This window comes from Embiotoca jacksoni, unplaced genomic scaffold (assembly GCF_022577435.1).
Source record: "Embiotoca jacksoni isolate LCO1_2020_lvr unplaced genomic scaffold, fEmbJac1.0.p SCAF_1, whole genome shotgun sequence".
Lineage (NCBI taxonomy): Eukaryota > Metazoa > Chordata > Actinopteri > Embiotocidae > Embiotoca > Embiotoca jacksoni.
Genome location: NW_027185229.1, coordinates 24,587,541 through 24,609,508, shown reverse-complemented (window position 1 = coordinate 24,609,508; position 21,968 = coordinate 24,587,541). Strand labels below are relative to the sequence as shown.

Below are 21,968 nucleotides of genomic sequence, written 5' to 3'. Positions count from 1 at the left end.
ATCTGACGGTAGAGGGTGAAAAAAGAAGACAGCATGCAAAGTACAGAAAGATTGCATTTTCACAAAAACGTTTTGCAACAGCTCAGGATTTTTGTGGTCTTTAAAGTATAGGGTAAATCTAAAGGGGATTCCTCGTGAGAAAGTACAAGCACAAAAGCACGACGCTTCTCATTTGATATCGTATCCGCTTGCCTATATTCTCCTGAGACGCTCCATCATACATTTCAGGAAGCGTTTAACACACATGCTCCGAGGTGTGTACACATGATGCATGGAGCAAAAACGCACAACCCTCGAACCAGACTAAAACACATTTACAAGCCAAAGCAAAATACACACTGCTGTCAGAAATGATCTAGAAAGCCAGCAGATATATGGTGATTGCAATGTGCTGTTACTGAAGAAACAGTGCAGCAGGCAAAAGGAAAGGAGAGGTTATGTTTTTAAACTCCATAAGCTGCAACAGATGTGCAGGACAGTCAATATACTATAAACAAATAAAGCCATATGAAGCCAGACTCATCGGCTTTAAATCACAGGATGCCAGGAGTAGAAATGTTTTCCAGATTGGCTTGTGAGGTCTTTGGAAGAATGCACTTGCTGTCTATGTTGGTTTCCTGACCCCATGACCAGGACAGTCACTCTGACACAAAAGAAGAGATAAGGAAGTTTGGTGTCTAATAATTAGTAAAGGACTTCTGAGTGTATTTGTACAGAAATATTTATCAGTATCTTATTAAATATATGGTAATATGCCACAAAAGGCAAAAATGACTATCAAATTAAACATGCATATTTCCTTTAAGTCACAGAAATATGTTAAATAAAAGGTGAATATACTGAGATTCTTGTAAGAATGACAGAAAGAAAGACATAAGAAACATAAAAGTAACAAACAAGACAAAGCATACAATGGACAAAGAAATCTAAAAATAATAGCGTTTGTCTATACAGTGCCCTTTGTTGAGAGTAAAAGGACTATTATATTCCTCAGTGTCATCTGACAGGAAACTGTGATTCATGAGGACTCAAGTGGCAGAAATACTTAACTAGTTAACAGTCTAATCAATGTTTTACTGGGGTGACATGACTTCTGCCGTACAGCTGTGGCTGCTGTAATGGGCACACCACCACTGGTTCTCTTCGTTTTCTCAGCTAAGCTCATCTTGAGTCACAGTGAGGAGCAAATTGCCATCTCCGACGCCCTGCTGTTTGAGCTGAATGTTTGATAGGGGTCTGGTGTGCAGGAAGGAGGGGTGACAGGGAGGAAATGGGGTGACAGGGTGGGGGTGGGGGGTATGGGGCCAAAACAGGGACATGGGGAATATGGCCACTGTGACTGGTATCAAATTACAAGACCGTTTGTCAAGTAAGATTTAGCTTTGGTCCAGTTTACTTGTCTCACTCACTGTTGTTGCTACTTTCTTGGGTCTAAGAGGGTGGGGCTTTTCTCTTTAACAACTCATTTAGCATACCTTCACCAGTGGTTCCAGATGTGTAAGTTACAGAGAGCCTGAGAAGTGCCAACAAAAGAGCTAACAAAAGTAAAGCAGAGATCCTCAAGTTGCAGGGGGGGAGGGGGGCTGGTGTGCTTTCAGGACCCACTTCTTTGGAAGTGTGAAAAGTTTAAGCGGATCCTGTGGTGTCTCAACTACTGGGATGGCTGTTGTTGATTGATGGCCTTGCTGAGTGGTGGGGGCTTCAGGCCACTGAAATGGATTACCGCCATTAGCATAACAGTGGATCGCACCTTTGTTTGGAGTATGAAATTGTGCTCTGTGGTCTATCTCCATAAGCCTATTAAGGACCCCAGTGTCACAGCCTTTTGTCGGCTATCACCTTTTATTGTGAGGTGGATTACTGCTGCCGTCCAGACAGGGTTCACAGTTCAAGCAGACACGGTAGCCCAGTGTGAGCCAGGAATGAAGAAATGAGCACTGATCACCAGAACAATTGGTGTTAGCACACAGTAGAGCCCACTTATAATGGATGATTCAAGCACCGGGACTGCATATTTATTGTGTGCATATCCATACAGTATTCCTGTATATAAACACAGAGCGGTATTTGAAGAATGCACACGTTTTGTTTTTTTTTGTTGTTGTTTTTTTTAATACATTATCCCAAAAAGACCCCACTATCCTCCTTCCCTCCGTCTGCCTTGCCGCTTCTTCTGGAGGGGTGGGGGCTCGGAGGAAGGGTTAAAGTAACCAGTGAAAGACGGGGTGTAGGGCTGGGCCTTCGTAAGGGAGGAAAGGGGAGGGGTGGCTATATAAAAAGTGACAGGACACAAGTGGTGCTTTATCCAGCCTGTCCCGCTCTGGGTAAGAGGAAACCCTAAACTGCTCCGGCTCAACCAGCTTTGCTCTTTTTCTTTCCCTCTCTTTTCACCCACACCCTTTCAGACGTGTGTGCGCTCAGGACGAGAATGGCAGCATCATCTGCACAGAGAACGGACAGGCCCTGCAAAATGTTGGCTTTTGCTTTGCTCCTCATCGCCTCACTCTTAAATGGTAAGCGAAATACTTAACACAAAAGCAAAGCGGGCCAATTCGCAGAGATCGTATGACCATCTACAGGGAAAGGGAGGGATCAGGGGGGGGCCAGGAGGGGTGGGGTTGGACTGGGGCAGTGTTTGTTTGAATGGTCTTTGAGTTGAGTCCAGGTTTTAACCCTACAACTTTTTTACTCTCTGGAATGCTAACACACTATGGCCATACTGAAATCCAATATCCAACATGAGGTTATTTAATGTTTTGAATAGGGGTTGATGTGTTTCTGAAAAACAATAACTTTGGAGTGTACCATGGCAAACAAAGGGATGACGTTAAAGAGAGGTTTTAAATGATGTGTCGGTTAAAGGCTTAAATGATGATTTGAAGTTCAGATCTATTTTCAGAACTTGCGAATTTGCAGTGTAAAATGTAGGTTTTTAGTAACGTCTCAGTTTCCTTCTTGAGCGTTACTATTCTGTTTGAACTATTTATTAACCTTCCTCTCGTGTTATGTTTGCTATTTCATTGACCTGATTCCCATGATCTTGAAGGACTCTGAGAAATGCGTGTATTTATATTTAGCTGGTTGTAATGTGAGGCCATTTGGAGCGTGCATGACAGAGGGGTGTGGAGTTCGGTTGGTAATGTGCATTTTAAATGTGGCTGTGCTGATGTAGTAGATTCAGTGAGTTATTCAATGATGTGAAACTATGCATAGAATGACATGCGGCTCACGTCGCTGGCTCTTTATCATAACCAACATAAGAACCGTTTATCTAGAATGGAACAACCTAGTTTCTTTATAAAAGAATAAACTTTCTGAACTTTAACATGGTTATTCTTCACCTATCAATAGGGTTCAACCAATTTAAGTTTAGATAAGATAAATGTATTTATACAGCACCTAATCCTGCACCAGGCAACCCAAAGGGCTCCACAGGAATACAAATAAACAAAAACAAGTAAAACAGCAAAGAGTAACAAACAGAAAACCAAAAGGATGATTAAAGTCTACAAAGAAAAACTGAAAACTATAAAAACATTGAAAACCACAGGGACATCAGCAAAATATGAAGACAATTTGTGTTAAAGCAACTTTCAAAACTTAAGTCTTAAGTTTTGGTTGTTTTCATCTAATAACGTTACCAAATTTTGCAGATTGCACCCACCAATTATTTAAAAAGTTGTTTCACCTATGATTAGTTTAATGAAACAAATTTTCACCTGCCATCTAAATTCAGCCAAAGCCCATTTTCAAGTTTAGTTCAAGCCAAGAAAAAGTCAAAAGTAAAACAAGGAGGAAATCGAGGGCCACTCAAAACCAAGACCAAACAAGGCAAGAAGCACTCCATACATTTTTTCAAATGTAAAAATACTATGTGATGACTTGTTTCAGCATTAAGATATAGATTGGATTGGACATGTGAATGCATACAACAGTTTCACCCTACAAATTGCCAGCAGTGGCAGGAAGAAAATGAAAATATAAGTCCCATGGAGGAAAAGAAAACTCTTAATATACATCAACATCGTCAAAATGATCAACATCCAAAAGAGGTAGAGCCAAGTTCAAACCCAAATAAACCCAAAGAAAGTCCAAGATGTAGAAAAAACAGAGCAAAGAATGAATTACCCTTATACTATCATCTGCAGTGCTCGGTTGTGGCTGGAAATCAATCATACACTGGATTTATTGATTTAAACCTCCTGTGTTGTTCATGAGACGCAGCTTATGGGAATTAAATCATCAGCAGCGAAAGGCAGCTGCATGTGCTTTGGAAAATGAAACTGCGCTGATATCATTTCAACCTATAGATTCAGAAAAAAACTTTTATTTTGCTTTTGAGAGAGAAAAAAAAAATCTCTTGATGTGCACTGCCAAATCAAAAGCAACTCAAAACATGTGACACACTGCATCTGGGCCAAATGTGTGTCAAAAAAAAGATGAATACTAAAAAACTTAGATATAATATTAAAATGGAAAACAGTTGCTGAATCATCTTTCCAACCGAGGACATGCGAGGAAGGTAAAGTTACATAAGCAGAAGAAGGATGGCCTCATCGTACAACTTTACTCCGATGAAGTCAGGGCGGTGAGCGATATTAGTGAAAATCCTGGAGGGAGTTCGTGGTGAGGCGATGATCAGAAACACCAGAGTGGAACACCCTCGTAGACACTGTTGGACTTTTTTTTTTTTTTTTTTTTTTTTAAAGAAAAAAGAGGTAGCGATGCACAGGGAATGAAAAATACGTAGATCTACTTTGCTGACGGTTTTATATTATTGGAATCTTTTGCGTTTGGAAGATGTCAGTTTAAATGTGAGTAAACTACTTCTAAACAATTTTCTTGAGATTGTTTTTAGTTCTGCTTGTGCTGTGAAGTGGTTCGAGGAGGCTCTCTGTAGTTAAGCAATGAACCCTGCCCAACCTCGCTGCCAGCCCCAGAGCATGTAATTATGTAAATCATTGTTTGTGTGGCACCCACTGAAGTAACAGATGCAGTAAAGAATCACAGAAACCATGTCAACAACAGAGTGTTCGGTCCTCTCGTGAAGAAAGTAGCGCAGAACGTGCCAACTTAACTTCTGGTGTCAAGTGAGCCAGCGGTGGCAAGTAGACGTCTGGGTCCACACAGATGCACACAAACACACAAAAGATCATCATTCACTTGGAATAGTGCTTTTCATCCTCCTAATAAGAGAGGGCTGCTTTTCCACTCGGCTCTCAGCGGCTTTGTCTTTGAACTTTTTGCAGCCTTTGTACTTGTACAACCTTGTATTAAGTTTGTGCGTATTAACATATAATAAGCGTTGGCATGGGATAACCAAACAAGATACTTTTTTCAAAACAGTGAGGAGGTGCCGGTATGGATCCTGATCTACAAATTGGATAAATGGGAGGGAAAGAGAAGCGAGTGCCTGAGTATCAAGATTGCAACATGACTGTAAAAAAAAAACTTCTGCATGCAAGCAATCAATGTTCAAAAGGCAGAGAACTAGTCTTCGAACGCCAACTAACTGCACTCTGGTTCAACATCTTGATGGGTTATAAGGGCTGTTTTTCAACACCACCCAGGGATGTGAGTGTAAGAAATTACTCTGGTTGATTTTTGACAGATATAGTCCATCTAAAATTCTTTTTGGACCAAATGAGCGCGCAGCATCAGAGCTATTGATCCCCAGATCGACCTCACTCTGCAACAGGATCCCTGAACAGTCTACCTGCATACACTCAAACCAGACAGGCTCACTCAAGGTAATGCGCAAGGCAGTGAAACTTTAGCGGGCAATTGTAAACGTGAATGTGTGTGTGTGTGTGTGTGTTGGGGAGGGGCGGGGGAGTGATATAATGCACACAATTGAAAGCAGATGTCATGTTTCCTGATTGTGGTCCCTCGAAACAGACATCATGCTCACGATAAGGAGCTGCAGTGGCCTCAGGGTTGGGTGAAACGCTGCAGCTGGGCAACATTGAGCGAAGTGAATGCTGCTTCACTGGACTGATTAGAACCATAAGATCCAATTGCTGTTTTTGCCATGAGAATGGCCGGACTTCTGCTATTAATCGCTGTGACAGGAATGACAGGGGAGGGGGCGCAGAGCGGGTGTGGGGGGGAAGGAGAGGAGGGGGGGCGGGGGGGGTCAAGATGTTGGGGTCAGCACTCTGTTGTTTCAAATAGGGTAGAGTTGCAGAACATGTTTAACCCTACGGGGACTCTTTTATGTCACATTCCTCCGGATGCTTTTAACTCTTAAATTGAAATTCTTTCAGAGCGATGGGATATTAAATCATCAAAAAACTCTTTATTAACAAAACAACACTGAATGAGTGATGTTGAATGACTTGTGGAATCCTATCTGGAAAAGTCAAATATAAGCAAATCCCAAGATTAGAAAAAAACCCACTTATTTCTATATTGTAGATATTATAAAGCTGCATTAGATAAGGAAAAAACATTTTGAAACATAAATTTAAGATTTAATTCTAGACAAACATCTGAAAGAAAGTGAACCCGACTTGGTGATTCTAGTCATATCTAAATTCTATTCTCCTTTAAAAACTAATGTTGGGGAGAGTGAGCGAGGGAAGAGGTGTGCTGTTGGATCAAATTTCTGTTCAACTGATTCCAGAATGATGTCAGAGAGACTCTAAAGAGGTAGTTTGAAAATCTGAGGAAGCCCAAGAAGCAGAAGGAAAGAAGGAAAATGATGGCATCAAAATAAGCACTTTTCTATTTTACCACTCAGGGTTTTGCATCTGATTTATATCGTTGGCTGTTGGCCCAGTGGGGATCAATCAGCATGTGAGTCCCAGAGTGAGGGTCTTTAGAGACTCATGGTGGACCATCTCTGCTGCCCCTTCCCACAGCCCCTTCCCACAGCCCCTACTCAATCAACATTGTGAAATATCCTGCAGACGGACACAAAGAGAACACTTCAAGGATTTGTACTACAACACTGATAGAAAAGAGGAGGTGGTGTGACTTGAGAGTGTTTACAGAACCCGTCTCATCTGCACACAAGTTTTAAACCCAGCAGAAAATGGGTTTTGGTAGGAGTCCAAGCTGCTAACGTAATTTGTGGAATTCTGGGATAAATTAGTATCATGGTTTCCTGTGAAAAGACGACGCCAGATAGTAACTTATCACATGCTGCATGTGGCTGTAAGGGAGCTGATGGGACCTCCATCACTGAGGCTTTGACACAGTCATCCACAAATGTCTGCAGACCGTTATCACCTCACCGTGCCCTCTTACACAGCACAGGCTTTTCTTCTTTCTGGAGTAAGGAGAGGATAGGAGCCCCGGGGACATAATATCATATTTTCAAAGTCTGTCCCTCCTGAACATGTCGCACAGGACTATTTGGAAACCTGGCTGGGACTGAAGACCAAAGCCACAGAACAGCTAGCTCATGCTTCACATATACAAACATACTGGAGATGGTGCACAGTTAAAAATGTAAACCCATCATTTCCAAAGGAGAAATCAGTACAGATCTTGTCAGTGAAGTGATCTGCCATTATACTTTTCAGGCGAGGGGACATTGAGAGGCACAAGAAGGACAAATGCAAAATGATGTACAGAAGACACGCCCCATTAATATAGAACTTAAGCATGTTTAGCCACTGTACGCACCATGAGACAATGTTAAGAGACTGCAGGGAAAGTTTTCCGGGACAATGGGAGAGAAATTAGCGGTTTGAATATAGCTCCTGGTATGTTGCTTTACATGACACTATGCGGTGTGGGAGGTGTGAAGGCTGAAGGCTAAATCTCACCTCTAGAGATGCTTGGGATTAGCTGTGTGTGACTGGGAGAGGGTGAGCGGAGACAGAGGGTTGGGAGGGAGCAGGGTGTGGAGCTGAAGGCTCGTCTTCTTCCAAAGCCTGCTACATTCCTCCATCCAGAGTCCCAGGAGATGGGGGGGGCGGGGGGTGGAGCATATCCAGACCGCAGCCGTCATTCAGAGCAATCTGGTGGGAAAATCTTCAAGAGAGCAATGAAGTCAGAGCCTACGCTAAAAAACATATGGAGTCTGGGCTGATTATGGACGGTTCGATTTGCCATGTTTGTACAACGATAGCTCGACACACGACTGACGACGGATATCTTGGCAACTTTAAACATTACACAAAAAGAAGGAATGACAGACATGTCTGTGTGGACGTTAAGCGTGATGTGAGGCTCAGGGGTTGTGAATATCCCAGATGTACTATATGTATGTGTACATCGGCAGAAGAGTTCAGTGAAACCAGTTAAAAAAAAAAAATCACCTTTAGCTGTAGGTCTTGTTGGTGGTGATGGGTTCAGAGGTCACGCTGTTCAGAAGTTTGCAGAAGCAGGGAGCACGACTGCAAAAAACGTCGTAGACAGCACTGTATCAATTACAGCACAAAGGTCAAGGTTACAATCTCATCTCAAAATAACCGAAGACCTACATGTAGCTCCTCTTTTCCTTCATACACAAGAAACCAGTCTTATCAAAACAGAAATCTTAGTTTCTTTTTTACAAGCGATTAAAAAAAAAAAAAAAAAAAAAAAAGCAAGACTGTAAGATATGCAGTCAAAACAATAAAATAAAAGGCGGTTCGTCACATCCAGCTGTTTCTGTAAATGTTGGTCATAAGAGGCAGTTATATGCAGAGTTTTCATTCCATCTGGTTTCTGGTCTGTCAGGAAAGTTTGTTTGTGTGTAATGAGTAATGGCTGGTCAGAGAGCTGGACAGAGTTTACTGGCTGTGTTGGCAGCGTTGCAAGAAAACAGGTCTTGCGTTATTGTGCCTGAAGCTGAGAAGCATGTTCTTCTTTATGAAAATATAGGAACCCAGTTTTACAAGTGTGCCCGATGTTGCGATTTTATCAGCACAAGTCTCGTAAAACACAGTTGATTTTTATAGTATGGATCTGAAGTGTTCCTTAATCCAGCAAACTCAAACATTGTGTTAAAATACTGCCAATGCAGTCGCAGAACCACAATATCGCCACAATATCCCATTAGAGGCCGCATAACGTACCAGCCACAGTCTAAACCTTTAGACTTTGTATTTTACAACACCACTGACAGCAGTTCACTCAATGACAGATGACAGAGGGTGATCACAGACCTGAAACAACACATTTCAGCCTCGGCACTCTGGCACTCCTGCGTGTCACATTTGTATGAGAAAGCTTAATTTATGCCTGACCATCTCACCCATTTTGGACCTCATCCTTTCCGGTAAAATAAACACACAGGCCACCCAGACATGGAGGAGGGATGGCAGCTGTAGACTACATTCTGGGAAAAAGGGTCTAGAAAACAGACTGGAAAAGGGAAGGGAGTCCTTGACCTGCTGTTGATAGTAAAAAGATGAGGCACTAAACATGGTAACATTGTGGCTCCAGAGTAGAAACTTGAGCACGTCTACAAGACAGTTTTGTTTTTGGAAACAGTAACCACAAATCTGCCGAGAGGTCAGTGACTCGGATGTGTTTTCTCACTCAATTAAAACAGCTATAAAGTGTAGAACAGATACTGTGTGACAGACAGCTGCAGTGTGCAGTTGTTAACACTAAACATGGCAGAGGACCTCCACGGAGATTACCGCCCCACCTGCTAGCACGGCACACACAGTGTTTGCTCTGTACTCGTGGCACCTGTCTGTCACAATGATTTATCCGAGGAAGTCAGCGGACATTTGTCACGGTGCCACCAATGTGCGAATGCATGTGCAAACCTCAAGTAGTGACGGCAGATAGAGAGACGACCTCATGAGGAGACAACAGGGTATAACAGCGGAGATGAGGACAAATGCACATTGTCAAGAAAAATCGGGTTTTAAAGCTGTAACTCAAGGATGAAAATGTTCAAGAAAACTTCAATTCGTTCACATTTTTGTGTGGCAAATTACAAAAAAGGTTTCAAAAATATGTAGTTTTAACTATTTTGCCAAAATCCTTAAAAACACTTTAATAGTCTGTAGTGGCATTACGTTTAGTGATGGCTTCTTTTGGGCGATCTCCTTATTATCTGCTACTATATATAAATAAGCAGCATGTGAAGGTGAGGTGTATCGTTACTTCTTTCACCTGAGTATGTAAATATCACTAATGACGTTGAAAAAAAATTATATTAAGGGAAAACTATGTAGTCTAATTACCTCCAGTTATCAGACCCATATTTACTTTGTAAATAGTTGGGGTCCAGCCACTCCCCATTGAGGATCGCTTCCAGTTGTTACATTCTAATGGGCATAGACCAGTTTATTGGAGTCCCTTTTAACCAATCAGCATTGACCACCATCAGCCGTATGCAGTGTGCTAAATCTTTCCAAGCTGTAAACAGCGGAGACCCTCCTATAATGTTAGCACAGTGCAACACCATATCAGTAAATGACCATTGTAGATTACATTGTTCTTGCTCCGTCTACAGTTCCCCAACATCTGCTGGCGTCCTACAACCGCTTGTTTGGCTTTATGTATAGCTCTACCACCGCCACCATTGTTGGAACTACATTTTAAAACAATCAGAAGCAGGCTCGTAGCCCAACTCTGCCACTGGAATTTGCTAATACTCTTTAATTACACTATTAATTACCAGATAACTAAGCATCAGATAAACAAGTTAAAATTTTTATTTTACGCTGTAAAATGTTTGTTTACATTAGTTGTCAAGCAGGCTAATTAAAAGGCTCATTTTTATTGTCAATATCTATTACATTCAATTTATGGTCAAATAAATTGTAATATTTAAATCTTACATATCTTACACTAATATTTCACAGTCAAATACAAACTGAAAACAAAGCCAACAGTTTAATTCAATCTTAATGTCAACAAAGGCATATGTGGCAGTACAATTTAGTTCAACAGGGGGCAGTATATAGCAATAACAAACCTGAAATCAATCACAAACTTAATCTGGCAACCAGTAAGGAATGACAGTAAGCGTTGTAGAAGTAATGAGATCTGCAGAGGAAAGGCATTATGGGAATGTTTTGAGAGTGAGGTAATGGTGTTGTTGGTTGAGAGAAGGAGATTTGAGTGAAAGGAATGAATGCTGGCTATTCTAGTTTGAGCTCTGGGTCCTACTCCTGCAATTTGACCTGAACAAATCACACTAATAAGACCTCAGGCTCATGTGACTGCAGGGTGTGGCAGCATATTTCATAAATTAGCACAGACAATCTAATGCCGCCGTATTTTGCAGCTGAAATAATTCGCAGCTGATAGAAATCTCAACAAATAACCTTTCAAAACTTTGATTTAGGGTTGCAATTCATTAAGGATTCCTACCCCAAAGTCATATGGCACTGTGAAAATGAACAATAGCATGATGGCCTATTACATGATTCCAAATTTTGGAAAAAATGATGTTTTCAATGGCATCATTACCTGGAACCTTTCAGCAGTACCCTTAATCAGGGCATTCAACTGTTTAACAGGGCTGATGGAAACTCATTCCTCTCACATTAATATAAATCAGAAACTTAATTTGTATATCCCATTTGTGCCTAACGTACAGTGACTCACTATAACCACAGGATCTTTTGTAAGACCTCCGAGAGAGAGAGAGATTGCATTTCAAAGTAAATGACTTCATGACGTGATCCATGGAACCGAGCGCTACAGTTATCTACTGCAATCAGATATATTACCTAATCTTCCATCACTGCAGTGGCCTCTGGAGGCACAAAGAATCGCCTATTGTGAGCACACCGAAGAGCTCTCCTGCAAGAGTTCATGCACTTAGAGGAAATTTGACATTACGATGGCATGCTGAAAACTGTTGACCATCCAACTAGGCCTGTCACAATTATTACATGATCATTTGATCACTATTATTTGAGCTGACTGCAATCATTTTGCATAATTGTTAGAATGTTTTTCATTGTTCTGTATTAGACTAACAGAAATGTCACGTTTCCACCACTGTTTCACATCGTTTTCCAATTCAAGTTTAACTGGCTCTCCTTTAATGGCGTCATCTCATTGTACACCCTTCTTGGCATATGAGTGGAGAATTAGCCCCACCAACTGTTTATCTTCTGATTTTCGATGAGCATAGGTTGGCATAAACATCATGGATTGGTTACAAAGACAAACAACACAGCACTGCTGTGGGCACATTTTGGTTTTAGGTCAAACGGAAATGGAGAGACCAATGACTTGGTGGAGATAATTTGTCGGTTCCACAGTTAAAAGGTGACGGTCGAAGGCACTATTTATATGTTTCAATGCTCAATGGCCATTAAGTATTTCTTCCGTATACGTATGATTAAACGGTGACACGGCTTACACTTTAATAGCGGAACGAAATGAAAAGAAAAACACGATGAAATTGTTGATCAGTTATTTGTGTGACATTTAATCGTCAAGCTATAAGCTGCTACCTCACATGAGAAGTAGCAATGGATTTACTAAAATCAACTTTATTGTCCTGGCTGCTTAAGTAACCTGAGTTGCTGGAGGATAACACCTGCTTCTTCTACATAGTTGGACTTCAGGCAAGCACTTGGCGAGATAGTTGTTGTTTTTTTAAATACTCATTTATTATCACCCGAAAGCACAAAGCGGTTTGCCACAAGCAAGAAAATGGCTTTCTGCCACAAAATACCACAATCTGGTGTTGGATATTCAAATGTCTTTGCCTTCAGGAAGTGATTAATTAACATAACAGCAAAATACTAAATGGACAATTCCCCTCTAAGGCAGCAGCAAGTGAACACTGCACCCAGAGAAAGCAGAGCTCACTATTTTCCCTTCATTTGAAACTGTTGCTGATAGATTGTCTACTTTGAAAAACGTTACCTTTCTAAAGGAATTATATTAGTGTGTGATGTAGGTCGAACTGATTTAATCTTATGCCATTACATCCATGTCAATTTCAAGTTTCTTCTATTTGTCAAACAGTGATTTATTCTGATTTATTCCGATTTCACAGCAGGAGTCACGGCACAGGAAGATGAAGTTGTTACAGAGACGGCGCCACGTGTGGAAGCAGAGGCTAATGTACGAGGAGACATGATTCCGAAGACAACTGAAGCTCCTGGTAAGAAACATTGACTGGCAACAAAAATGCTGCAAGTTTACTCTACAGATTTATTTCTCAGTGTGCGTGATGAGATCACCCATGCGGAAAACAAGCTCCTCTATTCTTTCACAATCAAGGAATAATATATGGCAATAAAAACACCAACTTGTCAGACAGTAAACCTGTGTGTGCTTGAAAATATACTTGCTGTGATTGAGTTAACTTTAATGACACAGTAAACAAAGCCCAGGCCAAGCGTCCCTACCAATGTACAGTTACCTCCATAACAGTTTTAACGACAATAAAATAGCAACATTTAAAAGAGACAAAAACGCAAGATGAGGAAGAAATTCCACGTGCAGGTCTCAGATAAATCGTAATACTGTGTTGCAAAAGCTCAGTAAAGAATATATCAGCATTTAAAGAGTAGCTAAGCCCCTGGGCTGCATCGATAGCTGGAGCTGAAATACCACCCTTTTTCAGAATGAACTGTCAATAACCTCAAACCATGTGTCAATATCAAATTTAAAACCGCATTTCAAAATCCATAAATAAACAGTGAAGTCTATCACCTTCTTCTGCTAATATGTAATGAATTAACCATCTAAGTTGAATTGCTTTTTCAGCGACAGACGACTCACAAGGTCAAAGCTTAGTTCTCCCGACCATGGCGTTGCCAGAGCCCTCTGAACAGACGACAGCAGCAACAGCTACAGAGAAGGCAGGAGACGATGAGAAAAGAAGCCCTGCAGGTCCAGAGGAAGCAGCTGATGAGGGAACTGAAATTGCAGTTGAAGTACATACGGACATACCTAAGATTATGGACCTAGAGACTCCAGCACCGATTCCTTCCAGAGGCGACGGCCCTAACAACATCCCGCGGGTAAGAAAAAGAGAGGGCCTTTAAATTACTCAGTATGGCATAAAGTAATGTTGATATAAGAATGCTGGTTTGTAATATGTGCCTGGCATATCTGTAGGACTACACTGAAAGAAACATGATTACCATCCTCCTCAATTATTTTAAACACACATGTCAGAATAACTGTCAAATATCAGTAACGTAAAAGAATGTTGGGGCACCTGGGGACTTTTTGGAGCATCAAAGTTTTAAATGACACTGAGATGGCACTTTTGTAAATGATTCTCCTCTAAGCAGAAAGGATGAGTTGTATTGATCAGAAGAAAAATAAGAATGCATTTTCATACTACTGAGAACTGCATAGCTACAGGCCACATTTGCTTTACCATTTGGACGTTTGTTTTCAAATGCTGTGCTTGCAGCCAAAACTAAATATAAATTTGTAGTTTATGAATAATTGATCTCAATCCTAAAACCAGTGGGAGTCTGATTCTCTTTTGTTTTTTCCGAGATTGTTGAACAAGTTTGTTGTAAATCAAATTTTGACATGCTGTAGTTTTACATTTGGATTTCCTCTTAGGAAAATTGATAAATAATAGAAAATCAACGACAGTAAAATTATTGAAAAGCTGTTTTTCAGCAAATTCCCACTTTCTGGGCCTAAAACAGTTGTTTTGATGTTTTCCAGTCAGGATTTTGATCCCACTGCAGCACTGACACTGCATTTTTGCAAGCCTTTATTTGCATCAATTTTAACACAGACATGGGAAAACTAAGTTTCTATATTATCAGATTCCAGTGCTGTGTTTGACAGTTAGAGTGAAATTCTTGGGCCTCTTCAGTTCAACATTAACAAGCTCTGACCAGCTCAGACTATAGAGAACAAAACATTTTTCCACAATTATGCAGGTGACACAATTTAAGGCAATTTACAGTTCATACACTGAACTGTAAATTGTATTTTCCCCTTTCAATAGTTGTATTCTATTTTAGACATTTTTATATTGTATCCTTTTGACTCTGAAATCCCATTTTTGTGTCTTTATTATTATTGTCGTGTATGTTTTCTTAATGCCTTTCATTTTTTAGCCTTGATGCTCTGTTTTTTAAAGGGGCTATACAAATAAACATGCCTCATATATCTACATATACCTTATATTAGTTTTAAATTGAATCACTACATAAAATAACAGGACATGTTTAATATAAGGTGGAAATCAAATGGCCAAATGGCATTATGTGTATGTTAAAGTCCTCAAGCCTAATAATTATGTACAATTTGGATGATGCTGTACAGCAATCATAAGCCTATATGGTTAGAAGGGGACCACAAGTGTAAATTAAGAGTTCTGGTTTCTCTCTGCAGCCGGTGCCACAGGATGATGTTGTCTGTGTGAGCAAAGAGGCTGTCCAGGACAAAAACGCTGTAAATCTGAAACTCAAGGCACTCTCCAACTGTGTAAGTCTTAAAGATTTCTCGTTCTGTCTCTTTGCTTTGCTTCTTACATGTGATGTGCAACAAAAAAAATGTTTGTCAGGTAGAACAAAAGGAAGGATACTCAAAGATGAACTGCAGTGATATTAATGATATAGCATAGAGAGAAAACCGAAGAATCCAAAAAGTGCTATTTGATCAGCATATACCGACACATACACAACCAAGTGCAAAAGAGATACAAAAAAAAAAAATAGTCCCTGGATTGGTTAGTTTTTATTTCCACTTGCCTATCAGCTTTCTAAACATGAACTCAAAAGGACATTCTTCTTCATTTAAGAGGCAGTAACTTACATGAAGCCAGTTAATCATTGAAGCTGGCGAGAAACTGGGTCCATCTTTTCCTTCCAATGTGTACTTCTTCAGTGGAAAGAAAAAGTCCAAGAGATTTCTGTTGCGTTTAACCCACGGCATGATATGTGCTTTAAGGGAGGGTAGCACAATGGGTGGGCTCAGTGCTGCTGTAGAATGTATGATGAATGGAGGCCTGAAGCAGTAGTGTTGGTGTGTGGGAGTGTGTGTTTGTGTTTGTGTTTAGACATACAAATTCTATCGTGTCTCAGGATAACAGCTTTGAGGTCTACAGAAATCACAGCTTTATAGTGGACGTCTGAACCCAATAGATGTGATATCAGCTGGCTGCAGCTCTCATATAGCCTAAACAGTAAATTCATTATTTAACATTTAAACAATGTATAAACAGCTGCAAGGAGCAAACCCACACAAGGGTTCCTGAGTAGTCAGACAAAGACATCAACTAAAGACATTGCTTTCCTATTATCTTTTCTTCAGGACATTATTTTGTACTGTCCATAAGGCACGTAGTACATTTTATCAAAGTTGGGCAATGGAATTAATGTTAACGTAGGTTTAGAGAGGACGAAACTGAGTTTTAAAATGAACCCTGCTTCATGTCAGGGAATAAACATTGCAAATAGCGAAAGACAGAGGAAGGGCCGGTAGGCATTGACCCCTCTAATTTATAGAGTGGATTATTTCAGTCACAGCATGAGGAATCTCTGATCTGATAGACTGTATATCAAAGGATGGTGGACCTGTAAATGAGGTCTTGGTGGATATCTCACATGCAGCTATTTAATGGAGAGGCTCATCCAGTGTATTCATATATGCAGTTCTGAAGCATTTCGATGCAATGGCAGGAGAAAACTTCAAATTAAAATCCAAATAAAGACACAAACTCAAAGAATTGGCTAGAGGTCACTGCGTCCTGCCAATAAATACACCGTCTTCGACGAAAGCCATCTGTGCATGCCAGAGCTGGGATCAAGGGCTCTTTAAAATGAGGCAGTTTCTGATGTTTGGATCAGATTACTTCAGGGAAAAGGTAGTGCGCAATAGCTCTGATTGGATTAAAGACAAAGAAAGATGTGGGGTGAAGGGATTAAAGGAGAAGAGGAAGATTCAAGGCGATATTTTAGGTGGGGTGCTGTGATTTTGTAGGAAGCTATTGATTTGGGATTAGCGATGAATGTCACATCTGCGATCTAGCCTTTGATAAATTAAATCTTTCAGATGCGGAAGTAAAATGTTTCAATATAAATTAAATTGTATTTCCGTCTCATTGCAGAAAGACACAAAAGTGAAGATTGAAAGTGTTCTACAGGAGTTGTGTGGTGAAGACTGTAAGCTAGAGCTCTACCAGGAAGACAACACAGATGAAATCCTTGTGTCTGGGAAGTATGTTGAAGGTCAGTAACATTTCTGTGTTTTTATATTTCAGTAAGCAGTCATTTTAGTTTCTGATAAATCTGCATAGATATTATCTTCCTTTAAACATTCTAATTTGTTTAATTTGCAGTTATGTTGGATTATATTTTTCATCAGTATAGTACGTTCGAATTAAGTAGCATCTCTACTTTGACACTGTGAAAACACACACCAACACTTTTTTGTATTTACAGATGATGTCGCTGGCATGGCCAACAAGTTCAACAATGACAACATAAAAGACATGGTAATGTGCCACTTACATTATATAGAAAAAAATAAATAAAATATGTATCTTATTGTTACAATCTTATTTTTAAAGCATACCACGCAGCACGAAGGGTCTGTAAAATCCTCATTCTATGGAAATAAGCTACATTGACTCAGCCAGCTAAATCTTCTGCTTGAGTCATGATGAAACTTGACGGTAAAATACACCAGGGAGAAGAAAAACACTCACTGAGTTTGCAGACTTTTTCAAAGGCTTCAAGATGCTAAGCTGACAGTTGGTGTGACAAACAAAAAAAAACCCACAAACAATCTAACAACTGTCAGCTGCAAAACATTTTTTCTACTACCTGGGGAACAATCTTGGGTTATGGGTGTGACTGCAACACCCGTCTGTCTCATGACATTCAACATACTTTGCATTTCCCTCCCTGCACGAGCATCCACTGAATGACCTATTGCCAGTTTACCACTTTTCAGACACAGTCAGACTTCATTATACAGTCTCCACTCTGCCTTCCATCATCTTTCTGTTTTACACTGCCTTCAAGCCAGGGAATATACCACCAACGGTGTAGTTATATTTCCATTAAAAAAAGGCTGAAGGTGGGGTTGTATTTTTTTCCCCCCAAGCATTCAGTTATTATGATTACAAACAAATGCACATGTGCATATTTAAAACACAGTGCATGGAGTTTTATTTCCTCATGGGGGTCAGTTTCAGCATGTAGAGTGTTTGAGAATTTGTTTGGTTTGCTAGAGATACTGTAATTCAGAACTGGTTTAGACATACAAATAGAACACTTGACTAATGTTATCTTGTTCTCATTTTTGTTATCAGACTGACGTGGAGGAGGCCGTTCCTCGCTGGGGGAAGAACTCAAAGTTGGTCCTGGTTTCCTTACTGCTGACTGGCCTGTTACTGGCTGCACTGCTGGTAGCTGGGTATTACCTCAAGACGCACCGTAAGAACTCCAAAGGAGTCAGACTGGTGAGTAGATTAGAGGTAATGCACTGGCATTCAAATTTTTTTTTTTAAATCGGTTGATGTTAAAATTTCGGGGAACATCCACTTAATAGCCGCAAATGTTATCGTCTTGCTCGTGTTAAATTTACAAGCCCTCATGTGGTGAGATATCAGAAAGAAAAAAACAAAAACGGACTGAGATCCCAGCTACATTGAAAAACATCCCATCTGGCAACCACCTTCACTGGCCTAACCTAAGATAATGTGGCCCATAAGGATCCAGTTCACTGAGGAAATTGTACATAGTGACTGTTTATTTGAAGAAAAAAAAAATACATTGATTTGAGGTCAAATGTATGATTATCCTTCAGTCAATCCCTGACTCAAGGGAGGATATGCTTGACTCATATATTCAATAACTCAAAGCAGCATTAGGCTCTTTGAGCTGTTTCCACTCTAACCGGTTGCCAGGGGGCTACAGATGGTTTTAGTTTTTTTTGGTCTAAAGCTTATGACATAATTTTTTTAAGTATTTACATATGGTGGCACGCCCATGTGATGTTTAGAATAACAGCTTGTTGAAAGTGTGCCTTATCTATTAAATATGTCGTCACAGGCATCAAATATTATCTAGAAAGTCCTTGCTGACAGACAAAGCACCTCACCAAATGTTGCTCATGTTCACATACAAAGGGTTGGCACACTATTTTCACCAGGAGGCACGGTAAAACAACAAGTGGGCTTGCATATCGTGAAGGTCCTGACAGTAAAACAATTACCAACACCCTACTGAGTGCACACACAGCTGAAGCCCATAAACCTCATTAACAAAGAATGCATCTGTTTATTTTTCAACAACACCCACAAAAACAAATCCTTTCTTAATGACACACTTTCAAGCGAGTTTGCATGTCATATATCAACATTACAATTATAATCTAGTCTGCATTAAACCTCTCCTGGTCCAAAAATATAGCTCTGATTTTAAGTCTTGGCTCTGTGTTCTCCTTAGGCCGAGTCTTTCCAAGTGGATGAGGAGAACCAGGCCAACACCCTGGTGTCGGTGGCCCCCCTGCCCCAAGAGCCCCTTGACAAGCCTGCCGTCAACGGAGAGTCTCCACCGGAAAATGGGACCAACCCTCCCCCGACTACTAATGGACACTCGGCCACCCAGACCCCAGTGGCTGACACGGAGATGTGAATCATGACACCCTCGACCCCCTGTTCTACCAATCATCCACTCCACCCGAGCCCCCCCACCCCACCGCCTCAGTGTCCAAACACTGAAACAAATTCGACATTTATCCATCACATAATTTCACCTCCCCTTCCTCCTCCTCTCCTCAACCTGCACCTCCCTGGATGATGATGACGACAACAATGATGAAGCCCGTGCTGACAATACGATGACAATGATGACAGTGCCTGTAATGTGAAAAGTTTGGGAACACTTACATTTTCTGGTGTCAAGAGGAGCCTGCATATGCTGTGTTGGGACTGAGATTGGCTGACTGGGATTTGTTAGCTGATCTGACTTCAGTCTAGCTGTAACAATATTTGCAGAATCAACAAATAATGCCAAATATGTACTGTTGATCCCTGATGAAGAAGCAGAGAATGCGTTTTTATTTCAATCCACAACTGTGGTGCAGTGAAGCCCATGAAGGCAGGCAGTTGAAAGAAGAGCAGTTTTTGTACTGCTGTAAAAAGGACTGACGTTCATCGCTTTATTGTTTTTTTTGTTTAATGCCTCTGTATTTGCCATAAAGTGAATGAAAGACATGCATCAAGTTTGAATTTCCTGAAAGTTATCTACATTTCCCACAGTTAACTGTCAGACTAATTAAAAAAGTGCCATGTTTGTAATGAAAAAAAAAAGAAGCTTGCTGTCATTGTTTGCATTCTTCATGAAAACCAAAGATCAGATTATTAACATGCTAAATATTTAGATTAAAAGCAACAAGCATGGTCTTTGGTTTTACTAAGGAATGACATAATGCTACCAAGCAATTCATAATGTAGAAACCTCAGCTGTAAACTACGAAGTGCTTTAGACTTTAGCCTACTGAACAACTGAACCTCTGTAACTGACCCCCTGGCCAAAGTTGAATTGGGTCAGGTTGCAAACATTTCTATTTTTGTGGTTGTGTGATTTTCATTGTTGTACAGGTTTTTCTTAATGTTTGAACAAATGCTGTTTTTTTTTTTTTTTGCTTACTCTTATCGCTGTCTTAGAGAAGCACAGCTGCATGTTTAAACTCAGAGAGAAAAAGGAAAAACAAATCAAATGGACTGGGAAATTTTCAACTTGCCACGATGGCAAAGAAATCACTGCCATGAAATTTCCTCACAGATTACAGCAGGATTAACATTCCCAATACTGCCTTTATCTCCTTGTTGATATAAAATATTTCTTTCATATCAGTGGTACACATTTTTTTGCTTCTCTTCTAAACAACTGGCTGCTTTCACAATGTACTGCATGTGTAAATAAGCCTGCTTTCTGTGTTAGTAGTACATGTGCCTGATTCATAAACTGTGATTGTTGACAATATCTGTGCATGTTGTCTTCAGTTTACTGGTGTAACAATTCAACAACAGAAAACCAATCCGTTGCACACACACACTTACACAGAGTTGTGTGTGTGTGTGTGTGTGTGTTTGTCACGTTAGAGGACATTACAGTGACTTGCATTTAGTTAATGGAGACTTACCCAAACCATAACAACTTCTTGCCTAATCTTACCCAACCCTTAAATCAAGTCTTTACTCCACAATTTCATGATTTACTTTATGGGGACTTGCTTTATGTCCCCTAAAAGAATCCAAATCCCCACAATATGACTGTGTAAGCAAATGTATGTCTCTTTGACATGAGTAATGCAACAAACCCACACAGGAACATTCACAAACACATTTCTCTGAAGGAAATGATGAACTGACTCGCATCTTAGGGACTTGCATACAAATGCAGCTCTGTAGCATAACAAGCTTCAAGTGGATTAACATAAGGGTTCAACTCTGATGATACAGCAAAGTGTAAGACTGTAAACATGTACGTTTGTGCTGTATATACAAGGATCTGTGTTCTACAGAGGTTAACCCTGCTGCTTGGATCAATTTTAAAATGCTGTTTTTGTGTTAACCGATTTACATCCAGACCCGGCGTTAAGCTCGTCTCTACAAATCCTTCAAATGTAAATGCCAAAACATGCACCCTTCCCCAACTGGGCATGTATGGAGGACACACAAGCAAGGCCACCACAGAAAACCACTCATCTCCTACAGAATCTGTTGCTTACCATCTAATTATAAAGCAGCAAAGCACTGGACATAAACATGTAAAAGAAACTATGTCTCTTGCTTATTTAAACTGTTCAACACCCAACCCAAAATAATGGACACATCCCAACATGCAAAGCAGAAGACTCTTGATCCTCAAAAATGCAATTGACTACAGTGTGATTTATTGCTAGCAAACTCTGCTCTTGGTTTAATCTGGACCGAAGGCGAAAACAAATTGAACGAGCTTGTTATAAAACAGACACTTTAACTCCACTAAAAATGCTATATTTTTTTAAGCAAATTGTCAATGAACAGTTAAAGGAATAATATAATTTAACAGTGGTACAAGAACACTCTCTTCTGTGATTATATGGTTTAATTATGCACAGTTCTT

General features: G+C 40.2%; 1 protein-coding gene across 1 annotated transcript; it reads left to right on the top strand.

The window, feature by feature from the left end:
• The first annotated feature begins 2,327 nt into the window (after nt 1–2,327).
• Nucleotides 2,328–20,843, top strand: LOC138198154 (hematopoietic progenitor cell antigen CD34). Its single transcript, XM_069149386.1, has 8 exons — nt 2,328–2,513; nt 12,920–13,027; nt 13,636–13,892; nt 15,238–15,330; nt 16,955–17,075; nt 17,289–17,341; nt 18,164–18,313; nt 19,302–20,843. The coding sequence occupies exons 1-8, from the start codon at nt 2,429–2,431 to the stop codon at nt 19,488–19,490; spliced, it is 1,056 nt and encodes a 351-aa protein (XP_069005487.1). The 5' UTR covers nt 2,328–2,428; the 3' UTR covers nt 19,491–20,843.
• The last annotated feature ends 1,125 nt before the right edge of the window (nt 20,844–21,968 follow it).